Source organism: Neolamprologus multifasciatus, chromosome 9 (genome assembly GCF_963576455.1).
Source record: "Neolamprologus multifasciatus chromosome 9, fNeoMul1.2, whole genome shotgun sequence".
Taxonomy (NCBI): domain Eukaryota; kingdom Metazoa; phylum Chordata; class Actinopteri; order Cichliformes; family Cichlidae; genus Neolamprologus; species Neolamprologus multifasciatus.
Genome location: NC_140447.1, coordinates 33,451,110 through 33,469,429, shown reverse-complemented (window position 1 = coordinate 33,469,429; position 18,320 = coordinate 33,451,110). Strand labels below are relative to the sequence as shown.

Below are 18,320 nucleotides of genomic sequence, written 5' to 3'. Positions count from 1 at the left end.
ATATTTGTTCAGTTCAGATTTGAGTTTGTGTCTGTAGATGTGAGAAGAAGCAGATCCAAGTGACATTACTCACAGCTGAGCTGATCAATACAAGGATTAAGTGTGTGTGTCTGTCTGTGTGTCTGTGTCTGTCTGTGTGTCTGTGTGTGTGTGTGTGTGTGTGTGTGTGTGTGTGTGTGTCTGTGTGTGTGCCTGTGTGTGTGTCTGTGTGTGCCATTTCTAAGCAAACAAACACCATAACAGGTGAGGAGGTGTTTGTTGGTCACATGACCTGACACATCCCCACAATCCCCGGCGGTTAAACCTCTGATTGAACTGTCACTCAGACTTTGTATGTGTGTTTGATACACACACACACACACACGCACACACACGCGCACACACACACACAGACGCACACACACACACACACGCACACACACACACACACACACGCACACACACACACACACACACAGGTGAACATTAACCTGAACGTGAAAAACAACCATTGTATCCTGGCTGGTGTGTGTATGTGTGTGTTTTAGATGAAGTGGGTCAAGACGAAGTAGAACAGCACCACCGGGGATTCTGGGTAATAGAATCCAGGTCTGCCGTGATTCGCCGAAGGTCACGAATATTAATTGTCTTGTTAACACCTTCCTCCCTCGTCAAGAGTTTAGTGAAACCCAGAAGAGCGTGTGTGTGTGTGTTCATGTGTGTGTGCGTGTTCATGTGTGTGTGAGTGTTCATGTGTGTGTGTGTGTTCATGTGTGTGTGTGTGTTCATGTGTGTTTGAGTGTTCATGTGTGTGTGAGTGTTCATGTGTGTGTGTGTGTTCATGTGTGTGTGAGTGTTCATGTGTGTGTGTGTGTTCATGTGTGTGTGAGTGTTCATGTGTGTGTGTGTGTTCATGTGTGTGTGTGTGTTCATGTGTGTGTGTGTGTTCATGTGTGTTTGAGTGTTCATGTGTGTGTGAGTGTTCATGTGTGTGTGTGTGTTCATGTGTGTGTGTGTGTTCATGTGTGTGTGAGTGTTCATGTGAGTGTGAGTGTTCGTGTGTGTGTGTGTTCATATGAGTGTTCATGTGTGTGTGAGTGTTCATGTGTGTGTGAGTGTTCATGTGTGTGTGAGTTCATGTGTGTGTGAGTGTTCATGTGTGTGTGAGTGTTCATATGAGTGTTCATGTGTGTGTGAGTGTTCATGTGTGTGTGAGTGTTCATATGAGTGTTCATGTGTGTGTGAGTGTTCATATGAGTGTTCATGTGTGTGTGTGTGTTCATATGAGTGTTCATGTGTGTGTGTGTGTTCATATGAGTGTTCATGTGTGTGTGAGTGTTCATGTGTGTGTGAGTGTTCATGTGTGTGTGAGTGTTCATGTGAGTGTGAGTGTTCATGTGTGTGTGTGTGTTCATATGAGTGTTCATGTGTGTGTGAGTGTTCATGTGTGTGTGAGTGTTCATATGAGTGTTCATGTGTGTGTGAGTGTTCATATGAGTGTTCATGTGTGTGTGAGTGTTCATATGAGTGTTCATGTGTGTGTGAGTGTTCATGTGTGTGTTGTCAGACTGATCTTGGTCCTTTGTCCCTCAGAGCCCCCTGTACCCATCGCCCCTCCTCAGCTGACAGCAGTTGGTGCCACCTACCTGTGGATACAACTTAACGCCAACTCGATCAATGGGGACGGACCAATCATTGAGCGAGACGTGAGTGCTGATTGGTCACTGATTCAGAAGTGTGGCTGCAGCTACGACATTGGCTAACATTGCATAGTTAGCTTATCAGCCTGCTGTTTAACAGGCTAATAGTCAAAGAAAGTTTAGACGTTGGAGCCACAAACTGTGGCACAATTCTTTAATGCATAGAACTTACAATACTATAGTATTCATGTATGTATGTATGTCCAGATGTATATACGTGCATATTTTTTTTCAAAGAGAGTTTAGATCCAGGAATTTGCTTTATATTTGTTTTGGTCAGGTGATTTTTGATTCTGGGGCAGCCTACCTGTAACATTGTGCTTGCTTTCAGGTTGAGTATCGGACGACGGCAGGCATGTTGATCGACACCACACCGGTTGATAAGCCCACTCATAAAATCGGGCATCTGGACCCCGACACAGAGTACGAGATCAGTGTGCTCCTCACCAGGCCCCTGGATGGAGGCACAGGGAACCCCGGGCCACCGCTCAGAGCCAGGACCAAGTGTGCAGGTGAGTGAAAGTGAGGTCACATGGTCGAACCCTGCAGCCAATCGGTGATGAGGGCCGTTTCATGTCATCGTAGTTGGTTTTGTTTTGTAGAGACCCTCGGGTGATTGCTAGCAGCTAGCAGCTAACCGTGTGGCTCCACTCACACTGCTCTTATTAGGAGGTTAATGGCTGAGTCATTAGCGTACCGTGCTAAGCTGCATTAGCACTGAGCTCATCAGGTGGCTAATGGTTAACGATGAGCTCATTAAGACAGCCAGCTTTGTTAGCATCACACTCGTTAGCTCCTAATGGCTACTGCGTACACACTACGCTAGCAGTTAATCTCCTGAATGAACACACCAACACAGTGTGCCGCAGGTGTGTGTGTGTGTACGCAAACAAAAAACTGGATGTAATTAGCAATTAGCTCGCTAATTACACAGGTGCAGCCTTTTTATTGCTGGTGCAGTTGTTACTTCATCTGTGGAGTGTTTGCTTGTTCCACACGTTTCTATTCGTTGTTATTATTATTAGTGCCAGTCTTCATAAGTCAGATTCATTTGATCTGTTTTTATTCACATACCTGTGTTTGAATTTATAGAAGAAATATAACCCATATGCTTACATTATTGTCAGTATAATAGTGAACTGTTTGATAATGTCTGTTTTATTTACATGATCACATTATCAACAGCAACAAAGAGCTTTGTGTTTCAAAGATAAACTATATTTTTAAACAAAGAACATCAGCAGACACTTAGATTTACAAAAATATTTAGTAAAACAATCATAATTTAAAGAAAACCACAATGTTATTTTTTGGGTGATGATAATATCAATCTCAGCTTAACCCTTTAAGACCTACCATAGAACCAAGTCCGCCAGAGCTTATATTATATGTTTACATGCTGTGGAGCCATTTTTGGGAGCATTTCAAGTTGCTATACATCAATACAACCATTATAACCCAGATTTTAATAATATGTCTGCATTAAGTGCATAGTGATTACATAAATTGCAAAGAATGCAATAAACTACAAAAAAATTGAAAATCGTTTTTGTTTTTTTAACATATATTTCTAGTTAGAGAAATTTAAGAGGCTTATCCCTCAAAACTGTAAATACAAAAAAGTTGCACAAAATAGTTTCCCACCACAGGAAATTTATTTTGAGTGTCTTCATAGTTTTATTTTTGAAATACACCAATTTTTATATACTGCAGGAAAAACGAAAATAAATATTATAATGCAAATTTGCAAAAAAGCAGCATATGCATCAAAATAAACTATTTCCAGCAGTGCAATATGAGTCCTAAGCATCCCAGAAACCACACAGAAAGTCATAAAGTCAAACATAACTTTTAAAAACACCAGTATAGGCTCATGAGGCCCTGATAGTAAAAAACTACATTTTCACAAAATGACATCACTTCCTGTTTCGGGCAGGTCATGGCGGACATGCGATAGTTTGCGCTGATGGACGTAGGAAGTGTTACGAACAGCTGATCGGATCGGCAAAGCGTGTTTCTGTAATATTATGTTTTTGTTGCTGCAAACATACGTTTGGGAGGGAAGTTTCTGCCTGTATGCTTCTGGAACCAATCCATATGCTTGCAACACAGCTGATTTAACACAAGAATACTCCAAACTGTCTTTTAAGGGAAGCGCAGCTACCACCTCTTGGGCTTTTCCAGTCAGTTTACACTGTAATAAAAGGGGCCAGATCTCACTAGGCCACTGCAAAGCACCAGCAATGCGCTCAAATGCTGCAAAATAAGAATCCACCTCAGCCTCTTTAAATGCAGGCACTAAAGAAATGCACTTACTAATGTCATAAGGAGTAGTAGACACGGGGGCAGAACCTGGACCATCAGCGGAGACAGACGAGGCTCGTGGCTGAGACTCCAGCTCCAGCTTACACAGCCTCACTGTTTTATCTGCCTCTATTTCCAGCTTTCTGATCTCAAGCTCTAATTGAGCTCGCCTGGCTTGAGCCTTCTCCTCGGCCTCCAACTGGAGCCGTGCCAAGCGCACCTTTAGCTTCTGAACTTCCAGAGGAAAGGGGATCATAGCGAGGGAGCGTGCGCGGCGTCTTGCCCCGCTCATCTCCCTACTGGGATTTAAAAATAGTTACGCAAAACGGAGCGTGCCCGCTCTGACCGGCTTTAAAGGGTTAAAAGAAAGTGTGCAAGTTTCTTCATGTCAGCATTACACCACCTCTATTTTCCACAGTGATAATTATAAAAGCATTCACTTCAGTTTCCTTCAAGAAAAAAAAATTAAAAAAACTTAACATAAAGTCATGTTTGAACAAAATATGAATCAAAATCAATGCCGATGTTTCCAATGCTGACGTGTTTTTGTGTGCTTGCCTCCAAACTTGATGTTTTCCAGTCCTGCTGTCAGTCGTTCCAGTGGCGACACTGTGAACAAGTGTGTCAGGTTTCAACATGCCGGCGTCTCAGACCTGCTGCCTCGTGACTCATTTCAACACCTCGCAGCCACTGTCATGTTCCTATAAACTTGTGTGTCTGCAGAACCCCCCCATTACACCCTCCATAGCCCCCACCCTCAGAGGCTTCCTGTCACACTGACCTGAGACAGCGAGGAGCAGGTTCATTTTTTGTGTGCTTTTGAAGGCTGTTATGCGCATGTGTGCTGTCCTACATGGACTTGGATTCTTGATGCACTTCCTGGTACAAGCCAACTGAGAGCCTCTTATTCCAGGAGGAAAAATGAAAAACATGCCCAGAGGTAGGGCTGCACAATTAATCGTTAGAAAATCGCGATCTCAATTCATACTTATGTGCGATCTCATTTCCAAATGACAACGATTTAAAAAAAAAAAAAAAGATGACGATTGTACCGCATTTTGATCCGGGACATAAACTGCATGAAAGCAAGCGCTCACTCTTCCTGCTCAACAAATGACAAGGGCGGAGGCTTATACCATGTGATACAGAAGCCAGCTGGCAGGGAAGAAACAACGGCGAGCACGTGAGCGATGACAAAGCTGTAAAGGCAAAGTAAGTCACAGGAGAAAATCCGTCCCTTCAACCACCCAAACATCAATAACGGGAACCTTATACAGCGCTTCCCCATACCCGTCGAACTCCCGCAGGCACAAAGACATTACGGAAGTTGATGTGCAGTTAATAAGTGCAATAAATATTGATATTGGAATGAAAATCGTGAGAGAATCGAGATCTCAACTCTAAGCAAAAAAATCGTGATTCTCATTTTATGCAAAATCGTGCAGCCCTACCCAGCAGTCAAGTTCTGATGATCACTGATGTTATTTCGGTCATTGAGGCGGCTGTAATGGTTCTTGGTGACATTGTAAGGGTCTGTGGTGAATCACTGAGTTTCTAATGAGACCTGATGAGGGTCTTTGTGCTAATGGTCTTTAAGAAAGCTCTAGTTGCTCATGGTGACGCGGTGATGGTGTGGAGGTCTGCTGTGTTCTCATAGCCTGTATGAGTTTCTACTGGTCCTTGGTAGTAGGGCTGTTTGATATAACGATATATATCGGATGACGATATGAAAAAAGTTGATCGTTTCATATTACACTATCGTTTCGTGGTGTCACAAAATAAACTGTTTACGGCAACATTTTTTTCATGGTTTTGATGGTCACTATAGTGGCTATATTAATCTCTTAAAGTTCTCTCTTTCTCTTATATTTAAAATAACAACACTACGGAGGGACAAGCGACTATTTTTACACGCTGTCATTAGCAACAACGACAGTAAACCCAGTGTGTGGCTCCGCCGTCCGCCTGTTTATTTTCCACATAAACCTTTCAATGAAGCTGAAGAGCCTGTTGAGATTTTTCAAAATAAACTGAAATGATGACAAACAGAAGGCCCAGTCAAGAAATACTCACAAAGAAAACGACGGCCGTTACAACTTGTGTCTAAAAATGTATCGTTTCATGCATCGGTTAAAACACTCGACTCCAGCTACATGACACTCAGCTGGAAACACACAAGTCGAGCTGCCCGAGATTCACAGAATTTACAGAAAATGTAAAACTTTTGTGATTTATATCGTTATTGGACGATAGATGTCTTATATCGGGATATGAGATTTTAGTCATATCACACAGTGATACTTGGTAGTGTTCTCACAATCTGTATGAGGGTCTAATGGTTCTTGATAGTGTTCTCACAATCTGTATGAGGGTCTAATGGTTCTTGATAGTGTTCTCACAATCTGTATGAGGGTCTAATGGTTCTTGATAGTGTTCTCACAATCTGTATGAGGTTCTAATGGTTCTTGATAGTGTTCTCACAATCTGTATGAGGGTCTAATGGTTCTTGATAGTGTTCTCACAATCTGTATGAGGGTCTAATGGCTCTTGGTAGTGTTCTCACAGCATGTATGAGGGTCTAATGGTTCTTGATAGTGTTCTCACAATCTGCATGAGGGTCTAATGGTTCTTGATAGTGTTCTCACAATCTGTATGAGGGTCTAATGGTGATACTTGGTAGTGTTCTCACAATCTGTATGAGGGTCTAATGGCCCTTGGTAGTGTTCTCACAGCATGTATGAGGGTCTAATGGTTCTTGATAGTGTTCTCACAATCTGCATGAGGGTCTAATGGTTCTTGATAGTGTTCTCACAATCTGTATGAGGGTCTAATGGTGATACTTGGTAGTGTTCTCACAATCTGTATGAGGGTCTAATGGCCCTTGGTAGTGTTCTCACAGCATGTATGAGGGTCTAATGGTTCTTGATAGTGTTCTCACAATCTGCATGAGGGTCTAATGGTTCTTGATAGTGTTCTCACAATCTGTATGAGGGTCTAATGGTGATACTTGGTAGTGTTCTCACAATCTGTATGAGGGTCTAATGGCCCTTGGTAGTGTTCTCACAATCTGTATGAGGGTCTAATGGTTCTTGATAGTGTTCTCACAATCTGTATGAGGGTCTAATGGTTCTTGATAGTGTTCTCACAATCTGCATGAGGGTCTAATGGTTCTTGATAGTGTTCTCACAATCTGTATGAGGGTCTAATGGTGATACTTGGTAGTGTTCTCACAATCTGTATGAGGTTCTAATGGTTCTTGATAGTGTTCTCACAGCATGTATGAGGGTCTAATGGTTCTTGATAGTGTTCTCACAATCTGCATGAGGGTCTAATGGTTCTTGATAGTGTTCTCACAATCTGTATGAGGGTCTAATGGTGATACTTGGTAGTGTTCTCACAATCTGTATGAGGGTCTAATGGCCCTTGGTAGTGTTCTCACAATCTGTATGAGGGTCTAATGGTTCTTGATAGTGTTCTCACAATCTGTATGAGGGTCTAATGGTTCTTGATAGTGTTCTCACAATCTGCATGAGGGTCTAATGGTTCTTGATAGTGTTCTCACAATCTGTATGAGGGTCTAATGGTGATACTTGGTAGTGTTCTCACAATCTGTATCAGGGTCTAATGGTTCTTGATAGTGTTCTCACAATCTGTATCAGGGTCTAATGGTTCTTGATAGTGTTCTCACAATCTGCACGAGGGCCTAATGGTTCTTGATAGTGTTCTCACAGCCTGTATCAGGGTCTAATGGTGATACTTGGTAGTGTTCTCACAATCTGTATGAGGGTCTAATGGTTCTTGATAGTGTTCTCACAATCTGCATGAGGGTCTAATGGTGATACTTGGTAGTGTTCTCACAATCTGTATGAGGGTCTAATGGCCCTTGGTAGTGTTCTCACAATCTGTATGAGGGTCTAATGGTTCTTGATAGTGTTCTCACAATCTGTATGAGGGTCTAATGGTTCTTGATAGTGTTCTCACAGCATGTATGAGGTTCTAATGGTTCTTGATAGTGTTCTCACAGTCTGTGAGAGTTTTTTGGTTCCTCAGTATGTCCTAGATCACAAAACAAAGTGATTGTGTCAGTCTGTGTGATAACCTCCACCTCTCTGGGACTGTCAGCAGACTAAAGCAAGCGCTCCTCTGAGATTGACAGCAGGAAACACGGAGAAACCAAAGATATGTTAAAAACTCTGTGTGTGTGTGTGTGTGTGTGATTGACGGCTCACACACTGTTAGTGTTGTGACACACACACTCTCAACATTCGCTCTGATGGCACTCGTCTCTTTCTTCAACTCACTTTTATTTATTCATTTTAGTGCTGATCAATTATGAAGCAGCCTGCATGTGTGTGTGTCGTCAATAATGGATGAGTGTGTCCATCATACAAGCTTTAGGACTTAGAGCTCAGTGAGGCGACTCAGCGTGGTGGCAGATAAACAGGACTTCGTCATTTCACATTCTGCTTCATACCCTCATCTTGATCAGTGCGACAAACTCTTCACGTTCCATCAGCATCAGCGAGGCCGTCTGAACATCTCCCTGTGATCTGTGCCGTGTTCAATCAAACTTTATTCATCCTCTGATGTACTGTATAAACTAAACTCTGATAAAGCTTCACTGATGTCACAAACATTTGTTTTCAGTTCAGGCCGTCCAGAGAAGGCTGTGTTATCTGTCTGCAGTCACTTGATGTTTTCTTCTACTTCATTATTATTATTATTATTATTATTCACATATACACTGCCATGTACAAACAAACTTTATTACATTTAGTAGTACATGTAGTCAGAGGTAAACACGGCAGAACAATCAAATTCTCATTCAACAACACTGAATCTTGCATTTCCCATTATGCACCTGGACACTTTGTAACCACGTCTGTCCTCTGTGTGCTCACTCATCTGTTTATTCATGAAAATCAGATGTTTGCAGAGCTGATGAGTCCTTTAAAGACAGAGGGAGGAAAGCTCTGAATACAAACGCCGTGTGGGTGGAGCCTCAAAATGAATCAATAACATCTTTAAATGCTTCTTGAGACATCCGTCTGCTGGACGAGCAGCTGCACACGATCAATACGTTTAAAGCTGAGGGTGGTAAAAAGCCTAGGTGTCAGTATCAGAGCTGATCCTGAGAAGCAGACATTGATAAATCAAGTAAAACTGAAAACCTGCACGTTTGGTGGCGCCAGAAGTCAGAGCGAACCCAGAAGCCGAGGAGAGCCGAGCTGGAATCCTCCCGCTTATAGAAAGATGAAGAGTTGAGCATCGGTCATGAAATAAAAACCTTTGTGTGTGTGTTAACATCCATTAAAGTGTGTGTGCTGTTTGTTGAGGCTTTTAGAAAAATATCACATGAATATTTGAGGTTTTTCTCTTTCCACCTCAGATTTTCACGCTCTGCTCAGCTCTCTGACGTTTTAGTGCTTTTACTTCTGTGCTTGGTTCTCCGACGTTCCAGCGTTACGCTGTCTAATACTGAGAAGTCGTCATCAGGCCTTTATAAGTGAGAGATAAGCTGATTTTAAGCAAGCAGCTGGTGGAGACCAAACCAGAGCTAAAAGACAGCGAGCACTGCTCAGAGGATTGCCAACACGATAGACGTCTCAGTGGACGCTGACATCATTGTCCCAGAGTCGCAGCGTCTGTTTGTTTCCCCCTGGGAATGATCGCGGAATGAAGTCCAGACGTGAGAGACAAAATGAGAAATGAAAGCTGAAGGCGAGCAAGTTCATGAATATGTTTGTGTCAGTGTGAAGCAGCATGATCACCTGTGGAACAATGTTCATTTAGAACATTTACCTGTACCGTAACATTCATGTGTAGCACAATGTTCATGGCAGAACATTCACCTGTACCGTAACGTTGATTTGTAGCAGAATGTTCATGGCAGACCGTTCACCTGTACCGTAATGTTCAGGTGTAACAGAACGTTCATGGCAGACCGTTCACCTGAACCGTAACGTTCAGGTGTAACAGAACGTTCATGGCAGACCGTTCACCTGAACCGTAACGTTCAGGTGAAACAGAACGTTCACCTGTACCGTAACGTTCATGTGTAACAGAACGTTTACCTGTACCGTAACGTTCATGTGTAACAGAACGTTCACCTGTACCGTAACATTCATGTGTAGCACAATGTTCATGGCAGAACATTCACCTGTACCGTAACGTTGATTTGTAGCAGAACGTTCATGGCAGACCGTTCACCTGTACTGTAACATTCATGTGTAACAGAACATTCACCTGTACCGTAATATTCATGTGTAGCACAATGTTCATGGCAGAACATTCACCTGTACCGTAACGTTGATTTGTAGCAGAACGTTCATGGCAGACCGTTCACCTGTACCGTAATGTTCAGGTGTAACAGAATGTTCGTAGCAGAACGTTCACCTGTACCGCAACGTTCTTGTGTAGCACAACGTTCATGGCAGAACATTCACCTGTACCGTAATGTTGATTTGTAGCAGAACGTTCATAGCAGAACGTTCACCTGTACCGCAACGTTCATGTGTAACAGAACATTCACCTGTACCGTAACGTTGATTTGTAGCAGAACGTTCATGGCAGACCGTTCACCTGTACTGTAACATTCATGTGTAACAGAACATTCACCTGTACCGTAACATTCATGTGTAGCACAATGTTCATGGCAGAACATTCACCTGTACCGTAACGTTGATTTGTAGCAGAACGTTCATGGCAGACCGTTCACCTGTACCGTAATGTTCAGGTGTAACAGAACGTTCATGGCAGACCGTTCACCTGAACCGTAACGTTCAGGTGTAACAGAACGTTCATGGCAGACCGTTCACCTGAACCGTAACGTTCAGGTGAAACAGAACGTTCACCTGTACCGTAACGTTCATGTGTAACAGAACGTTTACCTGTACCGTAACGTTCATGTGTAACAGAACGTTCACCTGTACCGCAACGTTCATGTGTAGCACAACGTTCATGGCAGACTGTTCACCTGTACCGTAACGTTCAGGTGTAACAGAACGTTCATAGCAGAACGTTCACCTGTACCGTAACGTTGATTTGTAGCACAACGTTCATAGCAGAACGTTCACCTGTAGCATAACATTGATGTGTAGCACAACGTTCATAGCAGAACGTTCATCTGTACCGTAACGTTCATGTGTAGCAGAACGTTCATAGCAGAACGTTCACTTGTAGCGTAACGTTCATGTGTAGCACAACGTTCATAGCAGAACGTTCACCTGTACTGTAACGTTCATATCAGAACATTCACCTGTAGCGTAACGTTCATAGCAGAACGTTCATTTGTACCGTAACATTCATATGTAGCACAACGTTCATACCGTAACGTTCATGTGTAGCAGAACGTTCATAGCAGAACGTTCACTTGTAGCGTAACGTTCATGTGTAGCACAACGTTCATAGCAGAACGTTCACCTGTAGCGTAACGTTCATATCAGAACATTCACCTGTAGCGTAACGTTCATAGCAGAACGTTCATCTGTACCGTAACATTCATATGTAGCACAACGTTCATACCGTAACGTTCATGTGTAGCAGAACGTTCATAGCAGAACGTTCACCTGTAGCGTAACGTTCATGTGTAGCACAACATTCATAGCAGAACGTTCATAGCAGAACATTCACCTGTAGCGTAACGTTCATAGCAGAACGTTCATCTGTACCGTAACGTTCATATGTAACACAACGTTCATACCGTAACGTTCATGTGTAGCAGAACGTTCATAGCAGAACGTTCACCTGTAGCGTAACGTTCATGTGTAGCACAACATTCATAGCAGAACGTTCATAGCAGAACATTCACCTGTAGCGTAACGTTCATAGCAGAACGTTCATCTGTACCGTAACATTCATATGTAGCACAACGTTCATACCGTAACGTTCATGTGTAGCAGAACGTTCATAGCAGAACGTTCACCTGTAGCGTAACGTTCATGTGTAGCACAACATTCATAGCAGAACGTTCATAGCAGAACATTCACCTGTAGCGTAACGTTCATAGCAGAACGTTCATCTGTACCGTAACGTTCATATGTAACACAACGTTCATAGCGTAACGTTCATGTGTAGCAGAACGTTCATAGCAGAACGTTCACCTGTAGCGTAACGTTCATGTGTAGCACAACATTCATAGCAGAACGTTCATAGCAGAACAGTCACCTGTAGCATAACGTTCATAGCAGAACATTCACCTGTACCGTAACGTTCACGTTGAAGAAGGTGATCTGAGGTCAGCCAGTCAATCAGCTGGAGCTGAATATTGGCTCACGACTGGAGGCGGCGCCCTCTGTGGGTGACATGCTGTACCACAGCTGCTGTGTCCGCACGCTGGCCTGTTATCAGTCAGTCAAACACGACGCTCGTTTTTAGCCTCAACGTCTTGATGAATTCAGTTTTATCTTTGTGTTTTCTCGTCGTGTTTGGTGTGTAAAAGCTGATCTGTGATCAGTGCTGAGCTCACAGGATATGGAGAACCTGATCTGTATTTAGACTGGATTCACTGGTTTCCAGCTGCTCTCTCACTAAGCGGCTGTTCTGGTCAGCGCCTTCGATCATCCATCACTGATTCTCATCTCTCCTCGTCTTCATCCCTCCTCTCATATTAAATCTCCTGGAAATGAAAAATTAAACCTCTCCTCCTCCTCTTCTCCTTCATCTTAAAGTCACCTTCAGACGTTCATCACTCGTCTCTCTGCCTGTAATCTGTTCTTCTGTGGTGTTTAAAGTGAAAACATGTGACAGCAGCACGAGGAAGAGTGTGGACAATCCATCAGACAGGAAGTGACCTCAGAACATCCACAGAAAAAAGAGAGCAGTAATTATTCTGAGTGTGTGTTTATGTGTCACTTTATGAAAGGTGATTTGTTCCTCATACAAAAACATTAGCATCACTGATTTATGCACATATCTGCAGCATGTCATTAGCTGGTAAGCGTTTATGGCCACTGACTGTAGGGGGCGTTAGGCTACGAGCATGTATATGAGCTCAGTTCGGTTAATATGTGTTAAAGAAAAGGGCTGGACGATGTGGAACAAAATGACTTCTGTCGATTTTATATTGACCGGGTTTCATAATTCTATGGAGGCAAAGTTATTTCACTGTAATCGTTTAACACCCAGCTCCAAAGAAACGCCGTGATAAAGGAGGAGAAAGCGAGGTTCTCATCATAAAACTCTGAAAGGTTGAAATTTCCTGCTTTTCACTGAGAACAAAGCACCAGCTGTGTGTGTGTGTGTGTGTGTGTGTGTGTGTGTGTGTGTGTGTGTGTGTGTGTGTGTGTGTGTGTGTGTGTATCAGCAGGGTGAATGTTGGAAATCTCTTTCCATCAGTCAGGGTCGTGTTGGCTGAAAAGGTCGCAGGAAGAGGGAGGCTCAGAAACGCAGAGGGAGACGAGTTCAGCTTTTTAAACCCAGCAGAAGATTAAAAAAAGACTCATGTGGGCAACAAACATGTCCTGGTAATGTGGAGAATGAGAGTCCACAGCATGTGTGTGTGTGTGTGTGTAATTTACTAATTATTAGATATTAAAACCTGCGCACTGAAGGCTCTGCCTCCCATTCTACTTTTAAATACTCTAGGAACAACAAGTAGGCCTGCAGAGCGAGAGCGAAGTGCTCTAATAGGGTGATATGGTACTACAAGGTCATTAAGATAAGATGGGGCCTGATTATTTAAGACCTTGTATGTGAGGAGCAGGATTTTGAATTCTGGATTTAACAGGAAGCCAAAACAGGAGAAATCTGCTCACTCTTTCTAGTCCCTGTCAGGACTCTTGCTGCAGCATTTTGGATTAGCTGAAGGCTTTTCAGGGAGTTTTTAGGACTTCCTGATAATAATGAATTACAGTCGTCCAGCCTGGAAGTAATAAATGCATGAACTAGTTTTTCAGCGTCACTCTGAGACAGGATATTTCTAACTTTAGAGATGTTGCACAAATGGAAGAACGCAGTCTTACATATTTATTTAATATGTGCGTTGAAGGACATATCCTGGTCAAAAATGACTCCAAGGTTCCTCACAGTGTTACTGGAGGCCAAGGTAATGCCATCCAGAGTAAGAATCTGGTTAGATACCATATTTCTAAGATTTTCAGGGCCGGGTACAATAACCTCAGTTTGATCTGAATTAAGAAGCAGAAAGTTAGCAGCCATCCAGGTCTTTATGTCTTTAAGACATTCCTGCAGTTTAACTCATTGGTGTGTGTTATCTGGCTTCATGGACAGATAGAGCTGGGTGTCATCTGCATAGCAGTGAAAATGTATGCTATGTCTTCTAATGATGCTGCCTAAGGGAAGCATGTATAATGTAAACAGAATTGGTCCTAGCACTGAATCCTGTGGAACTCCATAAATAACCTCAGTGTGTGAAGAGGACTCTCCATTTACATGCACAAACTGGAGTCTATTAGATAGATATGATACAAACCACTGCAGTGCAATACCTGTAATACCTACAGCATGTTCTAATCGCTGTAATAGGATATTATGGTCGACAGTATCGAACGCTGCACTGAGGTCTAGCAGGACAAGCACAGAGATGAGTCCACTGTCAGAGGCCATAAGAAGATCATTTGTAACCTTCACTAAAGCTGTTTCTGTGCTGTGATGAGCTCTGAAACCTGACTGAAACTCTTCAAATAAACCATTCCTCTGCAGATGATCTGTTAGCTGTTTGACAACTACTCTTTCAAGGATGTTTGATATAAAGGAAGGTTGGAGATTGGCCTATAATTAGCTAAGACTGCTGGGTCTAGAGATGCTTTTTGAGTAAAGGTTTAACTACAGCCAGCTTGAAGGCCTGTGGTACATAGCTGATTATTAGAGATAGGTTGATCATATTTAAGATCGAAGCATTAATTAATGGCAGGACTTCTTTGAGCAGTTTTGTTAGGATCTTAATAATTTCAGGTCCATGGGGGAAAGTCCACTTCTGTTCAGGTAGTTTGGAGGTTGAATTAAAGCTTCCCTCAGTTGGTAATGATGCAAATGAACCTGTGTATCTGTGAGACATTCCTGAATGTGTTGAAACCGTTGAGGCAACAGTGCAACAGTGCAGAGCTCTAAACACAGCGTTCTGTAATGTGACTGTCTGCAGCAGCTCTTTACACCGGACCCAGGAGGGAAGGCAGCTTTACTTTGATAAAGTCAGCCAGGTCATTTCATCGTCTTCAATATTGATTAGGCAGAAAGTTTCTGATCAGATTTAGCACTTCAACATTTAGTCTGTAAATCTTAAAAGAAATTGTCCATAACCTCAGCTTCTAATTCATTTGGTTTCTGAGTTCCAAAGACCCAGAAAACTGAAATATTAAATAATAAATAAATAATTTAATATAGAATAATATAACAATATAACTTCTTTTTTTTTTTATGCTATTACTAATATCTAGGCAGCACAGTGGCACGGTGGTTAGCACTGTTGACGCACAGCAAGAAGGTCCTGAGTTCAATTCCAACATCAGGCCGGGGTCTTTCTGTGTGGAATTTGCATGTTCTCCCCGTGTTTGCGTGGGTTCCCTCCGGGTGCTCCGGCTTCCTCCCACCGTCCAAAGACATGCAGCTTGTGGGGATAGGTTAATTGGATAATCCAAATTGTCACTAGGTGTGAATGTGCGAGTGAATGTGAGTGTGAATGGTTGTCTGTCCCTGTGTGTTGGACCTGCGACAGACTGGCGACCTGTCCAGGGTGTACCCCGCCTCTCGCCCTATGACAGCTGGGATAGGCTCCAGCGCCCCCCACGACCCTGAGAAGGATAAGCAGAAGCGAATGGATGGATGGATGGATTACTAATATCTAATTTTCCTTTAAAAGAAAGTAAACCTGAAGAAGATAAAAAAGATATATTGATTACTGTCCTGATTGATTGATTGGCTGGTTATCTCCGTTCCCTGAGCTCACTCTGAGTCTGCAGGTTGGTGTTAGCATCTTACCTTTGCAGGTGTCGGACCTCGCAAAAGGTTCACCTTACTGTCACAGTCTGACCTAACATCAGTAATCTGAGTACACAGTGGTGTAATCAGTAATCTGAGTACACAGTGGTGTAATCAGTAATCTGAGTACACACCGGAGTAATCAGTAATCTGAGTACACACTGGTGTAATCAGTAATCTGAGTACACACCGGTGTAATCAGTAATCTGAATACACACTGGTGTAATCGGTAATCTGAGTACACAGTGGTGTAATCAGTAATCTGAGTACACAGTGGTGTAATCAGTAATCTGAGTACATACCGGAGTAATCAGTAATCTGAGTACACACCGGTGTAATCAGTAATCTGAGTACACACTGGTGTAATCAGTAATCTGAATACACACTGGTGTAATCGGTAATCTGAGTACACACTGGTGTAATCAGTAATCTGAGTACACACCGGTGTAATCAGTAATCTGAGTACACACTGGTGTAATCAGTAATCTGAGTACACACCGGTGTAATCAGTAATCTGAGTACACACCGGTGTAATCAGTAATCTGAGTACACACTGGTGTAATCAGTGAATGCTGTGAACATGGCGCTCTGTAGTTCCTGACGGTTGTCATTTGTAGTTTTTGCGATGTTGTGGAAAACTACCTGTGATGTCAGCGACTGGGTGCACTGGCTCCAAGTTAGATTTAAATGTCAGCCCAAAAAATGATGGGATGGAAACCATGACGACCACACACACACACACACAAACACACACACAGGTTTGATCAGAGGGGAATGGGAGGATTTTATGTGATAGCGTTCACTCTCCCCTCGGGGATTATGGGTAATGGGATCCACCTCAATGCCCCCCCTCCTTCCCTTGACCCCCGACCCACATTGTTGCCGTAGCGATGTCGCTGTGTGAGTGTGTGTTCCCTGCAGACAGAGCATTTAAGTCGACATCTCTCTTTCAGAGCAACAATCGAGGTGCAGAAACTCACAAGTGCCTCTATTGTGTTCAGCTAAAAGCCTGCAGTGTGTGTGTGTGTGTGTGTGTGTGTGTGTGTGTGTGTGTGTGGTCGATTGCGGCTGCACAGAAAACTTCTTTCCTGTTATTGTGCCCCACACACACACACACACACACACACACAAAACCACAAACGACAACAAAGAACAGGAAAGGTATTGTTCACCAGCTGCAGAAAATACCTGAAAACACACACACACACACACACTCTCACACACACTCTCACACACACACACACACACACACACACACACACACAGGGGGTTTGTCAGGAGAAATTGCTCTTTCCTGCTCTCATCTATCATTCCCCCTCTGAGTGGATCGCTGTCTGTCATCTTGAAATAAAGCACTTAGATTGGCCACTAGAAAGACTGTGTGTGTGCGTGTGTGTGTGTGTGTGTGTGTGTGTGTGTGTGTATGTGTGTGTGCGTATCAATGCGTGTGTGTGTGCGCGCTCAATTCGAAGCCTCCTTTAATCTCCCTCTCTGTGTCTCACAGGGAGCTCGGGTTTTTTCCAGTGTTGGTTAAAGTCTCTGCTGGAGGCTCAGAGGGGGGAGGCGGGGGAGGCGGGGGGGTCTGTGTGGCTCTGAGGAGCCCAGACTGGACGGGCTGTAATGGTTCCCAGATGGTTCCATCTGTTTTCAGGCTGTGTGTTAATAAAGTTTGAGTTGAAGTCTGTTTCCGTCCTCAGTGAAGCGTCAGGGTGGAGTCTGCGGTGCTGGATACCGATTGGTCCACTCCTCAGGCTTCTGTCCAGCTGGATGTTGGTGATGCTGCAAGGTTCGGGTTTAGTTAACAGCCACTGGTTTTATATGTTTCTGCCTGTAGACACACGTGATAAACAGGAAACATGCATGACTGGGAAACACAATCCCTGCTAACCATCTGTTTCCATGTTTGTGTGCAGTGCTGAATGATCAGCTGATCAGGTTTGTAGGGGAGCATCACACAGGCACAGATACCTGCTGATAAAATTTCACTCATTAACGTGGAAATGAAACTGTTTACACATAAAGGCTGATATACCTCACTGAGCCTGGACCCAAGTCTGTCTGTGATGTCGGGTCGTGTTCAGCGCCATCTTCTGTCAGTACGGCATGTGACGTCATGTGATTGGTTGGTTGGTGCTAACAGACTCGCATTACTTTATGATAGCTAACTACTGACAGGATGGATACCTCAGAGGAAATTAAGGGCACTCAAACTAAACATGAGTGTGAGGGGATCACTTTAGTGCTGCAGCAGTGAGTTGAACCAGGACAGACTGTCCACTTCACTGTCTGTGTCTGTGGCAGGAAGTGTTCACTGTTTGGCTAGCTGCACTGAAACGGTAAAATCCAGCTGTTAGCTGTGATGTTGATGTTTGCACGTTACAAACGAGGACTGTGGAGGAG

General features: G+C 43.3%; 1 protein-coding gene and 1 long non-coding RNA gene across 8 annotated transcripts in view; both read left to right on the top strand.

Annotated features, from left to right (window-relative positions):
- The window catches only part of LOC146511984 (receptor-type tyrosine-protein phosphatase mu-like), a 189,417-nt gene that overhangs the window by 70,769 nt on the left and 100,328 nt on the right, over positions 1-18,320 (top strand). For all 7 annotated transcript variants that reach the window (XR_014875911.1, XM_085171651.1, XM_085171650.1 and 4 more), the window contains exons 8-9: positions 1,573-1,685; positions 2,011-2,191. Coding sequence is in view for 6 of the 7 variants with exons in the window: in XM_085171651.1 (XP_085027777.1) it covers positions 1,573-1,685; positions 2,011-2,191 (294 nt within the window). In the remaining variant the exon portion in view is untranslated. The remainder of the gene's footprint in view (positions 1-1,572; positions 1,686-2,010; positions 2,192-18,320) is intronic.
- Positions 2,198-17,211, top strand: LOC146511986 (uncharacterized). The gene is made up of 2 exons (XR_014875942.1): positions 2,198-12,023; positions 12,074-17,211. It is a non-coding gene; the product is annotated as an uncharacterized LOC146511986 (long non-coding RNA).